This window comes from Vespula vulgaris, chromosome 4, assembly GCF_905475345.1.
Source record: "Vespula vulgaris chromosome 4, iyVesVulg1.1, whole genome shotgun sequence".
NCBI classification, from domain to species: Eukaryota; Metazoa; Arthropoda; class Insecta; order Hymenoptera; family Vespidae; genus Vespula; species Vespula vulgaris.
Genome location: NC_066589.1, coordinates 4,189,910 through 4,205,172, shown reverse-complemented (window position 1 = coordinate 4,205,172; position 15,263 = coordinate 4,189,910). Strand labels below are relative to the sequence as shown.

At 27.5% G+C, this 15,263-nt stretch overlaps 3 protein-coding genes across 13 annotated transcripts; 2 read left to right on the top strand and 1 right to left on the bottom strand.

The window, feature by feature from the left end:
* The first annotated feature begins 645 nt into the window (after positions 1 to 645).
* On the top strand, positions 646 to 5,888 carry LOC127063317 (alanine--tRNA ligase, mitochondrial). The gene is made up of 12 exons (XM_050992923.1): positions 646 to 1,228; positions 1,298 to 1,471; positions 1,554 to 1,894; positions 1,967 to 2,251; positions 2,322 to 2,466; positions 2,535 to 2,710; positions 2,785 to 3,116; positions 3,248 to 3,503; positions 3,584 to 3,979; positions 4,055 to 4,417; positions 4,489 to 4,672; positions 4,760 to 5,888. The coding sequence occupies exons 1-12, from the start codon at positions 1,007 to 1,009 to the stop codon at positions 4,988 to 4,990; spliced, it is 3,105 nt and encodes a 1,034-aa protein (XP_050848880.1). The 5' UTR covers positions 646 to 1,006; the 3' UTR covers positions 4,991 to 5,888.
* On the bottom strand, positions 5,202 to 8,660 carry LOC127063320 (phosphatidylglycerophosphatase and protein-tyrosine phosphatase 1). 11 transcript variants are annotated; one of them, XM_050992937.1, is made up of 6 exons: positions 8,279 to 8,427; positions 7,977 to 8,105; positions 5,933 to 6,075; positions 5,771 to 5,851; positions 5,442 to 5,678; positions 5,202 to 5,351 (listed from the first exon to the last, which is right to left on the bottom strand). In XM_050992937.1, the coding sequence occupies exons 2-6, from the start codon at positions 7,990 to 7,992 to the stop codon at positions 5,220 to 5,222; spliced, it is 609 nt and encodes a 202-aa protein (XP_050848894.1). In that variant the 5' UTR covers positions 7,993 to 8,105; positions 8,279 to 8,427; the 3' UTR covers positions 5,202 to 5,219. The 11 variants fall into 11 exon arrangements, with proteins under 11 accessions (XP_050848894.1, XP_050848893.1, XP_050848890.1 ...); XM_050992936.1 differs by having other exon boundaries at positions 5,771 to 6,075; positions 8,279 to 8,432; XM_050992933.1 differs by lacking the exon at positions 8,279 to 8,427 and adding exons at positions 8,441 to 8,565; positions 8,641 to 8,660 and having other exon boundaries at positions 5,220 to 5,678; positions 5,771 to 6,075; positions 7,977 to 8,040.
* On the top strand, positions 8,588 to 15,247 carry LOC127063318 (serine/threonine-protein kinase/endoribonuclease IRE1). Its single transcript, XM_050992924.1, has 14 exons — positions 8,588 to 8,728; positions 9,448 to 9,816; positions 10,102 to 10,222; positions 10,306 to 10,348; positions 10,460 to 10,839; positions 10,920 to 11,139; positions 11,214 to 11,461; positions 11,577 to 11,911; positions 12,388 to 12,542; positions 12,624 to 12,910; positions 12,978 to 13,274; positions 13,403 to 13,575; positions 13,660 to 13,851; positions 13,948 to 15,247. Exons 2-14 carry the CDS (start codon positions 9,733 to 9,735, stop codon positions 14,311 to 14,313), a joined length of 2,901 nt encoding a protein of 966 aa, XP_050848881.1. The 5' UTR covers positions 8,588 to 8,728; positions 9,448 to 9,732; the 3' UTR covers positions 14,314 to 15,247.
* The last annotated feature ends 16 nt before the right edge of the window (positions 15,248 to 15,263 follow it).

Here is a 15,263-nt window from a genome sequence, read left to right as displayed (position 1 = left end):
GGACCAAGCGATTGAAATATACTTCTAATGTGCCTACGTTTCAAGATCTAAAGTAATGCTGGTATAAAGGAGAATATGAATATACATATATCTACCTTGTTTTAAATAATAATGGCGGCTCTTTTACGCCCGATCTGTACAGTAAGCATTCCTTAAGAAGTTTTTCTAGGTATTGAATTGGATCGGGTGATTCCTCTACAAGAAGATGACCAATTAGGAAGTCGAAGAGCTTTGAAATCTTTTTTTTCTCGAGATAAGTCTGCACTCGTAAATGCATTTTCCCAGTATCCTACAAGAGATAAAGCTGACATGAATTTATCGCGCAGAAGTATTGAAAAATTATTGATATATTTTGAAATCGTTTTACTTTCAGTTTATAACAAGTTGCATATTTAGAACTGCATGTTATTTTTTCTTCCAATGTATTTTTATCGATCGAGTGTCGTTGATTAGTTGTACGTGAGACCGACGATGTCGTTAATGTTTTAACGACATTGGAAAATTTATCATTATTTTTTTGAAGAACGTCTTTGCTATTAATAATGTTTTCGTTATTCATTGTATTTCTATAACCGTAAATTTGATTTATTTCAAACTTCTAGATACTTTATAAAAAATAGATAACCAATTTTTTAATGATGTTCTTAAAAATATACTCGTGCATGTGACCAAAAGTTTTTCAAATATCTGACTTTTAGTTTTTTGCTGATAGTTTCATACTTATTAACTTACGATTATTTGGATAAATTTTGATAAGATATAATGTGGGCAAATAATTTTCAATTTGAATTATGCTGCCATCATTTCGAAGTTGGCGCTCATAATGACATCATATCACTAGTTTACTAATAATCTAAGTTCTTATTGGTTCATGTATGTGTTTACACGTGCTCGTAAAGCTATGGACCTGAGTCGTAATTTTCGTTGTGATCGATATATAATATAATTTTTCATATTCTAATAATTATTTATTTATATATTTTATTTATTAAAGAATATCTTTATCATGCATACGCAACAATTATTTTTTTATAACATGAATAAAATAAGTGTACCAAAGTTATTACGATCTCATTGTACGAAAACTATGTACAAAAGTGCTAATACAATTCGTAAAGAATTTTTAGATTATTTTACAAAAGAATTACAACACGATATTATTCATTCGAGTCCTGTTTCTCTACTTAACGATCATTCTACAGCTTTCGTTAATGCTGGCATGAATCAAGTATGTTTATCTGTTTACATAATTCTAAGTCGCTTGTATTAATCCGTTATTAACATTGAATCTCTATAGTTTAAAGGAGTTTTCTTAGGATATTACGATCCACCTTCTACAAAAGTTGTGAATTCACAAAAATGTATTAGAGTAGGTGGAAAACACAGTGATTTAAATATTGTTGGTAGTGATACTTATCATCATACGTTCTTTGAAATGTTAGGAAATTGGTCCTTTGGAGATTACTTTAAGGTATATTAGATTATTTTTAATTATTTAACAAATGATTTCATAAGTAAATATATATATATATTATTTTATTAATTGTTTATAGAAAGAAAGCTGTCGTTATGCGTTAGATTTATTGACAGGTCCATATAATATTAAAAAAGAATTTTTGTACATTACATACTTTGGTGGTTGTGAGGAATTAGGATTACAACCAGATGAAGAATGTAAAGATATCTGGTTAAGTCTTGGTATTCCAGAAAACAGAATATTACCATTTGGAATGCAAGATAATTTTTGGGAAATGGGACTTTCAGGTCCTTGTGGTCCTTGTACAGAAATACATATAGATATTACAAAGCAATTGGGAGATCAAAGTTCAAAAGTAAATACAGGTCATCCAGATATTATTGAACTATGGAATATAGTGTTTATTCAATATAATAGGTGCATATGTTATATATGTTTCTGTAAACTAATTTCTATCATATTTTTTACTTTGTATATAATTTATTATAGACTTACAGGTAATCATGCTATTCAACCATTATCAAAATATCATATAGACACAGGGATGGGTTTTGAAAGATTAGTTACTTTACTGCAAGGAAAAAAATCTAGTTATGATACAGATCTTTTTCAACCATTATTTGAAACAATACGTCGCAATACAAATGCTCCTGAATACAAAGGCACTTTTGGAACTTGCGATATAAATGATATAGATTACGCATATAGAATATTAGCTGATTATGCGAGAATGATCACTGTTGCATTATGTGATGGTGTAATACCAGAAAAAAAGTAAGAAATATTTATTTGTAATTAAATTTAAAGTTTAATTTTATCTTAATTTTTGAATTTATACGTTCAGTCAGAAATTGAGAAGAATATTAAGGAAGGGAATAGATGTGAGTGAAAATACATTTAAAAAGAGAGATTTACTTTTTGATCTTACATATACTGTTGTTGATATTCTTGGAGATGCTTACCCAGAACTAAAAAATAATCTTAAACAGGTAATTTTATTAATCATAAATAAGTAAATAGACTACATAATTATTTTACAAGATGAAATCTTTTTTAGGCCCATAAAATAATAGAATTTGAAGAAAATTTATATGAAAAATTATGTAAAACGTATGGCAAAGAATGGAAAAAAATTGTTGCAACTAGACCAGAATTAGCTTCTGTTACTTCTTGCATGGCATCAGGACTGGTAAATGGATATAAAGATTTACAATCTATGTTAAAAAAGAATAAGTAAGCATTATCCATAAATATTAGACAATATAACTTGTATTATATTTTTTATCTGTAGTGATTTTTTATTGTAGAACCGTATATGCATCTGGTATTTTACCAGGATATATGGCATTTAAATTATTTGACACTCATGGATTAAATATAGAAACAATAATAGAATTGGCTACAGTTGAATCACTTCAAGTTGATAAAGAAGATTTTGAAAAAGAAATGAATAAGGCAAGACTTAAATCTAAAGTTGGAATAATTAAAACCAATCAGAATATTGAAAAATCTTTAACATTACTTACTGAGAATGATATACCACAAACAGATGATTCATTTAAATACATCTACGAATATAAAAACGACAATTATGAATTTCCCAAACTTAGAAGTAAAGTTATAGGATTGCTTATCAATGGTATTAACATATATTTCTATATATATATATATATATATATATATATATATATATATATATATATATATAGCATTAATTATAATGGAAAGTATTTAGAAATATATGATATTATGTATATTTACATATTTCAGGTAACCTTATATTAGGAGAGGAGTTAAAAGCAATTCTGATGAATTTTGACAAAAAGAAAGATACAGATATACTATTAAATGACAAAAATGAAATTGACATCATATTAAACAAAACAATGTGTTATTCATTTCAGGGAGGCCAAAAATCAGACATAGGTTTCATTTATTTAAAAAATGTGATATTTCAGATAAGTAAAGCTGAAAAAATTAATGGCTATGTTATTCACTCTGGCAAATTCGTGAAAAATAATCTAGCGTATGTATTTATACTTCCTTTTAAATTAGAAAAAAAAAGAAACAAAATTTATACATACATCTATATGTTTTTTGTAATAGGAATGCTTATTCAGAATTAGAAGATTGGAATGATTGTGTAATCTTTATAGATACACATGTCCGCACAAGTCATATGAGGAATCATACAGCAACACATTTACTAAATGCTGCTTTAAAGTTTATATTCCCAGTTGTTTATCAACGAAATTCTTTGGTCTCTGAAAATATATTAAAGTTTCAGTTTTCTTCATTTGGAGATGAAATTACATTAACACATATAGCAAAAATAGAACAACTTATTAACGATGTTATAAAAACCAATGCATTAGTAGACAATAGAATTTTGAATTTGTTGCAATTATTAGCAGAAAATAATGTTACAATGGTACCAGGTGAAATATATCCACATACAGATATTAGGATAATCGATATTAATACAAATGAATTAAAATCAAAGTAAGTAAGATTAAAATTTCTTATCATTTTCATAACCATTAATTTATACATTAACAATAAAATATTAATTTTTAGAGAATTATGTTGTGGAACACATGTTAAAAACACAGGATTTCTGGAACAATTTTGTGTTCTAAATTATAGTTCTAAAGGTGCATTAAATTGTACAATTCATGCTACTACTGGACCATTAGCTAAAGCAGCAATATTAGCTGGTAAACAATTATTGGAAAAGATTGAAAAACTAGAAAATTATATTACTACTGAAAATATTAAAAACGATGAGTTAAATTTACAAATTAAAGAGATACAGCAGAAGTTAAACGAAAATAATGAAACTGCAGATATACCATTACCTTATCTTATTAAGGAAGAATGTAATGCAAAATTACAAAATTTACTTGAAATAATTATGAAACAAAAAATAGCAAATGAAAGGTAGATATCAAAGTTATAGATATATATACTATTTTTCATTTCATATAATTTTACTATTTTTCTTTTTCAAGGACTTCTATTGTAACAGAAGTAAAAGATTCTATGAAATCATACAATTCTTTTATTGTTCATAATTTACAACATACACTAAAACATCTTTCCTTACAAGATGTAATATTTCTTTTTCCAAATGTACCAATACTTCTGATATCATATAACAAGAATATCATTAAAGTTAGTTGCAGTGTACCACAGGTAAAACAAAAAATAATTTTATATTAAAATGTATTACAATTATTTGCATTTATAATTATATGCTTTTGATTGACGTATTTAATCTAGGAATTTTTATCTGATAAATTTAATGCTCAAACATGGATAAAAGTGATCTTTCAAGTTTTTAATCAAGAATTTAATTTAAATAAAAATAAAAATTCTTTAACGATATGCCATACAAAATTTAAAAATATATCTGAGGAACATGCAAAAAAATTGGTAGAGACAGCAGCTATAGAGGCTACAGAATATGCATCCATGTTAATAGACAAAAAAATGATTACAGAGAAAAATTAGTAAAAGAAGAAATAGAAATGTGTGTATAAGAAAATTTAAGAAAAATTTAAAGGACAAATGATTTAAAAAAAAAAAAACAAATTCAAATAAAAAAAATTTTATATGTATAAAAAATTACAAATAATTTGTTATTAAAATATCAGATAACTGCTTTTTATATTTAGATTTTGAATATTGTTTTATTAAATTATTTCTCTGCACATTATACATGATTAAATTTTAATATTGTTTATCGTTTTTGATTTTGTACATGTGTTTCATAAAAAAGTCTTAATGCATGCCGTTGGACTCTATGAAGTAATATATGTTGTCTTTTACTTTTCATATAATCCATTGCTTCTTCAGGAACCCAACCATTTTTCTGAGGATGAAATATTTTTATTATAAAAAAAATGTACATTTGTCTAAATTTATATTTTTGTAACAAATATAGATTTATCATATATCTAACCATCATTAAATAGCATCCAACAAGTGTTGCACTACGTGTTCTGCCTGCTTTACAGTGAACATAAACTGATGGTGTTTCTTTGATATCATCATTATGATCATCATTTTTTAATTTTCTATCTGTACAACGAAATTTATTTATAAAATCTACACCCATTTTTAACTTTTTTTGGCAAGGTACTTCAAAAATATCTGTTGTTGATAATTGTAGAAATTCCACATTGTATTTCTTCCAGTCCTAATATCAATATCAAGAAAGTAACCATTTTTAACAAAAATATATTACACAAACATAATAATTTGTTATAAATCTATATTAATTGCTTGCACCTTTTCTGAATTAGATAATAAGGCTAATTCATAATCTTCATTCATAGAAACTACTGCCTTCATATTTTCCTTCTCAACTAACTGCAGTGTGAAATGTAAAAAACGATTAAAAAAATCTGTTGTAATAAACACTAAATAAAATAAAATAACAAAAATGGATACCTGTTTTGTCATAGATCGAAAAGGTAATGCACCCAAAATTACAGTCTCGTCGATTCTATCATACCAATTTCTCGACGTTATTTTTTCCATTAAAACATTATATAATAACGTCGGGTAAAAAGTCACTCTCGCAAACATTTTCACTACAAATACGTGTAAAATTTGTTAATATGTTTACCGTTATACGCTTCAAATTTCAAGGTTAAAAAAATACTACAGAATTGCTATGATTGTTATATTACATTATAAATTAATGCTTATAACAAAAAATGTATTAACTAATAACAATCATAAGATTTGTATGGGGCTTTTTCCAAAATATCGGCGTGAAAGAATACAAGTACACATGTAAGCAGTTTCTCTACTACTAAAAGAGAAAGTAACAGTATTTCTACATTGACTAAATGGAAAGATACGATGTATTAGATATATTAAATTTTGATATACACTGCGTATAAAAAATTTAACAAATTAATGTATAACTTTTTTAAAAATATGTTAAAAATATGTAATACCTTTTTAAAAAAAATGTTAAATCTTTATAACCAAAATATATTATAAGGAAAAAAATATTGTTACTTTTATATTATTGTTTTATATTACGTCGGTTTCGACTTTTTCATTATACATTTTGTAATAAAGAAATAATATGTTATATCGTTCTTATAAAAATTAATTATTTACAATCGTAATTTATTTTATATCGTAATTGCTATTTTTAAAAATTGCCTCCAATAAATAATTATTTTATTTTATATTATTTCTTTATAATGTAAAATAAAAATTATTACCACCTCATATGTACATAGTACTGGTTTGTTACAAAAAATAGTTATATTACATATATATGTGATATATCTATTAGTGCATGACAGTGCATAATGATGAGAATATTAAGTAGTTAAGAAATATATATTATTTATTATAATTATTTATATTAACGAACATGATATAGTTTTTTATGGAAAAAATAAGTTTTGCCAAATGATATTGTCAAATTTAAAGTTACAATAATATAAAAACTTTCTAATTCATTCAACTAATCTTGTAACTTGCAATTTTAAATATGTGAAGTATTTATTAAATTAATTCTCATTAAATAATTTATCCTCGTCTAAACAAATAGGACCAAATTCTCCATTTCTAAACATATTAATAAAGTATGTAGCAGCAACTTGCATATCAGGTTTAATAATATATTTATTAGTACAATCACGTAATTTTAGAGTTTTTCCAAGCTTTGCAGCAATAAAAGTAAGAATAAAAATGATATCATCATTTGGCTCAGATAAACCTAATTTTTCAACATACTCATATTTTCCATATTTATTTAAGCAAAAAAGAAGAAAATCAGCAACTACAATATGTCCTACCAAGTGATCTTGTAAACAACCAATCAAAGCTAACTTGAGACCAGTGTATATATCTTTCACATGAGGTGCTAAAATACCTGGAGTGTCCAACAAATAAAAATCTGGATTTTCAGCTATTTTTATACGAGTTAATACAGACCGTGTCACTCCTGCTATAGGCCCTTCTTTTGTAGCTTTTGATTTTTTTAAATAAGTATTTCTTAAACGATTAATTAAAGAAGATTTTCCTACATTAGGTACACCGATAATCATCATTGCAAAAGATTCTTCATTACTTCTATTATATCGTTCCGAATTCGATATTAATTCTTTAGCCAAAGGTAATATTTTTTTCATGCCCTTGCAATCTTGATTTTTAAAATTAGTAAAGAGTATATGAGATAATCCTTCATTCTTTAGAGTAGATTCTATTTGCTGCTTATATTTCAAGTCAGCTAAATCAATCTTATTTAATACAAAAATATGTGGTTTTAAACCAGTTAAAGTATGACGAAAATCTGCTTGACGTCCTGAAATCGGTACTCTAGCATCATGTACTTCTACTATACAATCAACATTCTTCAAACGCTGTTCCATTTGCTTTAAACCTTTATCCATATGTCCAGGAAACCATCGTAGAGTATCTTTTTGAACTAGTTTAAATGTCTCTCGAAAAGTTTTTGTTACTGTACCTCCTATATCCTTCATTTTTATTCAGCTTTTTAATAATCTTCTTGTAATATTATGGAAAGTACTCTGTAATTTAACGTTTGTACACAATATTATTGCAGATAAGGTTATCTCAGATTTAAATTTGGTTTCTAAAAATAAAAATTGTATTAATCTAAAATTTGTTGTATTTATTTATAGCGATACAATTTATTAATGAATGTTTTATATATATCATTAAATTGTAGAACTTATCTATTAGTTGATATTTTAGATTAACGAAAATTTGAAATATTAAATACGTTTAATTTTTACTCATAATTACCCTTTGAATAAAAATATTTATTGGTTATTATATACAATCTGAGATTATAATATAATATCTATCAAAGGTTAATAAACATTTTCAATATTTTATAATATTTAATATTAGCCATGTATATATAAAAGAAATATGAATTGGCTGACGAAACCAATTGCCTCTTACCCCCACTCTTTCTGTTATTTCTCCATATAGATTCTCGTTTTCATCATATCAAAATAGAGATCCAGCACTCTCCAATGTTTGTTTACAGTCATTATATTGTTATACCACGATTTACTATGTTTTATCTACAAATAGAAGATTTGTATGTATATTATTTGTCTGAACTATAACGTTTGAAAACATTGGAAAAGTAAGCATACTCGAGTAAAGCCAATCGAATGGCAACAGTCGAAGAATTATTTCTCCTTTGACGAAACGTTTGCTCATCTCTGATTGCACACGACTAAGGTATAAAATAAACATTATGCAAAATAAGTGTAAAAATATGATACAAATTCAATAATAATAATTTTAATTAATGCATATTTTTAAAGAGCATTATATATACATTTGTAGAACAAAGTCTTCTAGAATATTAAATAATTTTTTCGTACTCGTATGTTATCGAATTTATTATGTATTATATCATTTTACCGGGTATTGCGTATTTAGCAGTGTAATATGATAATAATTCATATTGAAGGTCTTCGATATAATATTCCATTAGTTGAAATGACGTTGCACTTTGTTTTGTTGTCAACTTATATATCTATATAAACACAATTGCTAAAAATGTATTATAAACATAATTTTTTTTGTACTACTGATAGTCTCATGATATTGATTAAAAATATATTAGATGATGCAGTTTCTGCGATTGTATTTCTTGTCTTCGTATAAAACTAAACTTTATATAAAACTAAACCAAAATTAAATATTGATAATTTATATGGTCGTACGAAAAAAAAAAGATAGTTATAAACGTGTTAGTCATTATCTTTTACACCTACTTTTTATATCGAATTTCAAATATCAATACGTGGACGCGCGTTTTGATCGTAGTGCTACTTGTTGCTAGTTTTACAAAAGAGGTGGATTATTCTGACAACAAATCATTACATGTACATTATAGAAATGTATATACGTAGTTTTGTAACAAAAAATAATTTCTTTTTAACGAACTACAGAATAATGACAGAATGACGACAGAATACGAGAGAATAACAAATATTGTTCGAAGTCAAATAATATTATTTTCTTGTCGTCGTATCAGTGATATTGGAAAACATCGACATTGTGAGCTTATATCTGAAGATTAAAGCTTCTTAATAGGTTCTTTGATGGACAATCAATGTGTCTTTCCTTTTATTGTTATTGTATGGAGGTGGTCACGATATTTTGTAAAATTTATATTCCCGAAAGAGTCGGACATAACCTAGATTTTACCCAAAAACTAAAGGGCCAATTTTGATATGGCGTACGGACGAGTCATCATACTCTTATGTTTTATTACTACAACGATCCCTCCTAATATTGTGTCTCAACAAGTGCAAGAGGTATGTATTTTATATAAATATGCACAACAAGTGAACAGTTTTATCTGTTTTTTACAAGTATATATATGTATGCATACATAATATTCGAGCAATTCATTGCGTAAACATATGTAAAGTAACTACTTTTTGAAATATAATTTTTCTTATGAGAATTATATCCAATATTAATCCGAAGGTGTTAAATAATTCAAACTTATTTTTAAGTTTATAACCCGCAATTAATATTTAAGATCCTTTTAATAAGGAATAAAGATTATTTTGTAATATCTCGTCTTCTGTATGTAGAATCACAATACAGGACTTGCTTGTGAACAAGACGATCCTCTTATTATTTTTTCTACTCTTGGTGGTGCATTAGTGGGAGTTGGTCAAAGATCTGGAGAAATACGGTGGAAACAGGATGATGGTATTACATAATAAAATACTATGTAAAATATATCAATATAATTTTAAGTTTATTGATATTATTCTTTTCTTTATTTGTTATAGAACCACTTGTCAAAGTACCTACCGATTTCCCTGAAACTACAATGTATGTAATTTTTTGTTTTAAATTATAAATTGTTTTATATGCTGTAGTGATATATATTCTGACAGATTTTAGATATTTTATATAAATATTGATAAGAAATTTTATTTGTAGGCCTATGTTTCTACCAGATCCAAAGGATGGATCATTGTATTTATTTGGAACAGGTTCTGAAGCTCTTAAAAAACTACCATTTACTATTCCACAATTGGTAGCTAATAGTCCTTGTCGTAGTAGTGACGGTATATTATATACTGGTAGAAAAATTGATACATGGTTTACAGTTGATCCTAGAACAGGTAGAAGAGAACAAGTTTTAGGTTTTGATAAAGCAGGCAATACATGTCCTGTAGAAATGCAAGATGTTATTTTTATTGGACGCACAGAATACAATATCATAATGGTGGATAGTAAGCAGAAAGATAGAAAATGGAATGTAACATTTTATGATTATTCTGCAGCAAAAATGGAAAGCGATGGAAGCGAAAATTATGGTTATTAATAATTATGAGATAATAGTAATAAGGATTTGATATAATTGGAATATTTATAATAATTATAACACATTTTGCAGATCTGATACATTTTACTACTAGTTCAACAGGCCGAGTAGTAACTTTGGATAGAAGGCAAGGCACAATTCTATGGCAATTAGATTTAGAAAGTCCAGTTATAGCAACATATACAGTCACTAAGGATGGCCTATTAACTCTACCATTCACAAGTGTTGCAGAAGGAACATTAGATAATTTACTAGGGCATTTTGTAACAAAACCAACTGATATTCAATTGTTGTGAGTAATCTTCTGTTAAACTTTTTACAGTAAATATGTATCATTATTATATTGAATTTTTTTATGTTTCTTAGTCCTACATTATATATCGGACAACATAGATATGGACTGTATGCTTTACCATCTTTAGTTGACTCAACAACTGCAACCATATCAAGTAAAGCAGAATATTTGTTGCTAGAAGGGCCATTAACAATTGCACAGATTCATAAAAATGATAATAGAGTTCCTTTACCTGGGGATCATGTAGTTATTGGAAATATCCATATTGCTCATGATGGGTATCAAAGTATTACAAGAGAGAAGAGTATTATAGCATTAGGTAATATGCTTGATTATAATCATATAATGAATATTTTGATTATATAATATTATTTATAATGAATGTATACAAAGAATTTCATTATTGTATTGTTGAATTTTTCTAAATATATCAGGTCATTACAAAATACCAGCAGAATATAAATCTAAACATCAACCACTTCAAATTACTGGACGGTCTGACGTAATTCAAGTAGAAACATCATCTTTGAATTCAACACCAACACATTTACCAACTACATTAACTGATAATACTCCAATAACTGGTAATACAATCCAAGAGGAAAATTGGCATAAAATTTTAGCTGAAAGTTATAGGGCGAGTAAAAAATGGCTTAATCAACAAGAGAACAAAGGATTAAAATTAGCACTTATTATTCTTATTGGATGTATAGTTACAATGTTTTGGTATTTCAATGCACAGTTTAAAGAATTTCAACAGATGTCACAGGTGTGATATTACATTATATATATAAACATCGATTTCTATATAAGCAACGTTCCTCAAGCTATGGATCGTGCCTCAATATTGAGCCGGGTTGCAAATTGATAGTTGTTACCATGCGCTAAAGCGAGAAAAGTGATTAATTTGCAAGAGATTTCCAGAAAGTTCTCGTAAAATATTTAGATGAATTAGCGAGAATGCCGTCTCAACAGAGTAGAGTTATTGTATCTTGAAAAAAAAATATATAATGACTTAACTTAGTTTATCAGGTTCTTAAAAATGTTATATTCTATTTAGGCCACAATACAATTACAAAGTAATATATTGGGCCGCACGATCCAATTTCAACTAAAAAGGTTGAGAAACGCTGTGTTATATATTATCTTTTGAAAACGATAAAATTCATGACTTTACAATAGCTTTTAATTATTACGAAAATGACAGTGTATCCATATTAATATAAACATAAATAATTCATCCAGGGTTCACGTGAGAACAGTCGTACAAGCAGTAATGGTAAACGTAATAACATTGTTATTCTTGAAGATATGGGAGAAGGTCTAGTAAGAGTGGGAAAGATTACTTTTAGTACTAGTGAAGTGCTAGGCAAAGGATGCGAGGGTACATTTGTATATAAGTGGGTATAGAATTATATTTTTTATTCTTCTATCTATTTATGGAAAACTCTCGTCATTTCTGACTATTATAATTGTATCAGGGGTGAATTCGATGGCCGTTCAGTAGCCGTTAAGCGATTATTACCGGACTGTTTCACGTTTGCTGATCGTGAAGTAGCATTACTTAGAGAATCGGATGAACATCCTAACGTTGTACGATATTTTTGCACTGAACACGATAGAATGTTTAGGTATATTGCTTTGGAGTTAGCAGAAGCTACCTTACAAGATTATGTAGCAGGAAGATATAACAGAGAAAAGATATCTGTGAAAAATATATTACGACAGGCTACATCAGGGCTTGAACATTTACATTTTTTAGATATCGGTAATTTTTACTTTGATGCTTGCCAACACCTCTATAACGTTTAGTCATACTTACTATATATTCATAGTTCACAGAGATATCAAACCACATAATGTCCTTCTATCGGTTCCCGGACCGCGGGGAGAAGTCAGAGCGATGATATCAGATTTTGGTCTTTGCAAAAAGTTACAGCTTGGTCGTGTATCATTTTCGCGACGTTCTGGTGTAACTGGGACAGACGGTTGGATAGCACCAGAGATGCTAAATGGAGAAAGAACAACATGCGCCGTTGATATTTTTTCTCTCGGTTGTGTTTTTTATTATGTTCTTTCTGATGGAAAACATCCATTTGGTGATCCCTTGAGAAGACAAGCCAACATACTTTGTAATATTTTTTATATTAGTTTGCATAATATTTTAATGTTTTTATGTTCTTAATATTTTTTATATAATTTGCATATGATCAATCGAAATATTCATACGATCGTTTCAATGCTCGTATATCTTATATAGGCGGTGAAAGTAATTTGACAGCGTTACAAGGAATATCGCAAAGTGATAAAGAATTAGCATTGAATCTTATAAAAGCAATGATCTCTGAAGATCCATCAGAACGACCACCAGCTTTGGCAGTCTACAATCACCCATTATTTTGGGAACCTATCCAAATACTTGGTTTCTTTCAAGTATGTAAAGTTATTGCTGTAATAATACGTCTACATAATAGAATTATAATATGTATATTTCTTTACATTTGACTTATATTTTAGGATGTCAGCGATCGTGTTGAAAAAGATCAATCCGATAGTCCAGCATTGTTAGCTCTTGAAAGTGGTAATGAACGAGTCGTAAGAGGAGATTGGAGGATGCATATTGACCATGAAGTTGCGACGGATCTTCGAAAGTATAGAAGTTATCGAGGTGAAAGTGTTAGAGATTTGTTAAGAGCATTACGAAACAAGGTATACGAAAGTTATAAATCTTATCTAACGAATAAGAAATAATACGCAAAGATTAATAACAAAAGTACAATATAATTTCCTGATCGATTCTTTCAGAAACATCATTATAGGGAATTAACGCCAGCTGCGCAACAAAGTTTAGGTGAAATTCCTGACAAATTTACGGAATATTGGCTCAGTAGATTTCCGTATTTATTATGTCACGTTTGGATTACAATGCAAAAATTTCGTAACGAACCAAGTTTAAGACATTACTACCATGTACAATATAATTTTGTTAATCCTAGTGAGATGGAAAACGATGAAATACAAGAAAATCAATTAATTTCTATGTCAGTAAACAAAATACAAGATAGGACTATTGATTGGAGTCCGAATAGAAACAGATATCGCGGACATAGGAGAAAACAAGAAAGAAAAAGAATTATCGAACCGTCGACATGGATATTACCACCAAGTTAAGTATTTTGTTATCGATTAGAAATATCTGTATATGTAGATGGAGAGACTGATTGTAATACAAAATGTTGGAAATTATTACAAATTTTGTCAATTTTTACGAAGACTTAGTGATAGTAACAATGCTGGGAGCAAATAAATTTTTATATCTTAATAAAAGATATAAGAAAAAAATTAAACTTTTTCTCTTAAAGTTAGATTACGGATACTTTATTATTATGCAGATTTTTGTGATTTTATAAATACGATAAGGTAATATGCATATGATTATTGACAAAAATAATAGCGTCCACGTGTGCCCAAACATTGAAATGTTCGCACAAGTGTAACGAGTGCGTAATACTTAGATAAAAACAAATATAAATTGGTCCCGTGATTATTTCGAGATCGCATTTCCATGCAGTCCACGGATCGATACACATCTCTTTCGTAGTCGTTATAACAAATCACTGCTAGTATCTTAATCATTTTTAATCTATATACATAACATAGACGTATACACATACAAATATAAATTGATTTGTGCGATTTGATATGATTAAATAGGATATATAAGAATAAGTTATCTTTTTTTCATTGAAATTCTTTTGTACAGTCATAAAATTGTAATAATTTACATATTGTTATCGAGCAAATGATGTGTACATATTAGCGAAAAAAAATATAGTATGAATATTGTATCGTTAAGTAAATGCTGTCGTAAATTTATGATTAACAATTTATGATTGCATAGCTATTTTTGTTAATGAGAGATTACAGCGAAATAATTATATTATTTATGCCAAAAATGTCTAACCTTTCCATGAAAAAAAGGTTTCTTATTGTTATTAATTATTTATCTTTACGCTTTAGCGTAAAGTTATACAATTTTAAATGAAATTTCTAAACCTTTAATGATCATTACAATTGTTTTTAAAATGCCTTTATATCTCTGTGATCTTTTGTCAAAAATG

Excerpts from the sequence above, each read along its gene's own strand:
- LOC127063318 (XM_050992924.1), top strand. The coding sequence starts at position 9,733 with ATGGCGTACGGACGAGTCATCATACTCTTATGTTTTATTACTACAACG. Across the intron at positions 10,349-10,459 it reads GATTTCCCTGAAACTACAAT|GCCTATGTTTCTACCAGATC; the intron begins GTATGTAATTTT and ends TTTTATTTGTAG. Across the intron at positions 13,576-13,659 it reads AAATACTTGGTTTCTTTCAA|GATGTCAGCGATCGTGTTGA; the intron begins GTATGTAAAGTT and ends CTTATATTTTAG.
- LOC127063320 (XM_050992928.1), bottom strand. The coding sequence starts at position 7,992 with ATGAAGGATATAGGAGGTACAGTAACAAAAACTTTTCGAGAGACATTT.
- LOC127063317 (XM_050992923.1), top strand. The coding sequence starts at position 1,007 with ATGCATACGCAACAATTATTTTTTTATAACATGAATAAAATAAGTGTA. Across the intron at positions 2,711-2,784 it reads TCTATGTTAAAAAAGAATAA|AACCGTATATGCATCTGGTA; the intron begins GTAAGCATTATC and ends TTTTTATTGTAG. Across the intron at positions 3,504-3,583 it reads TTCGTGAAAAATAATCTAGC|GAATGCTTATTCAGAATTAG; the intron begins GTATGTATTTAT and ends TTTTTGTAATAG.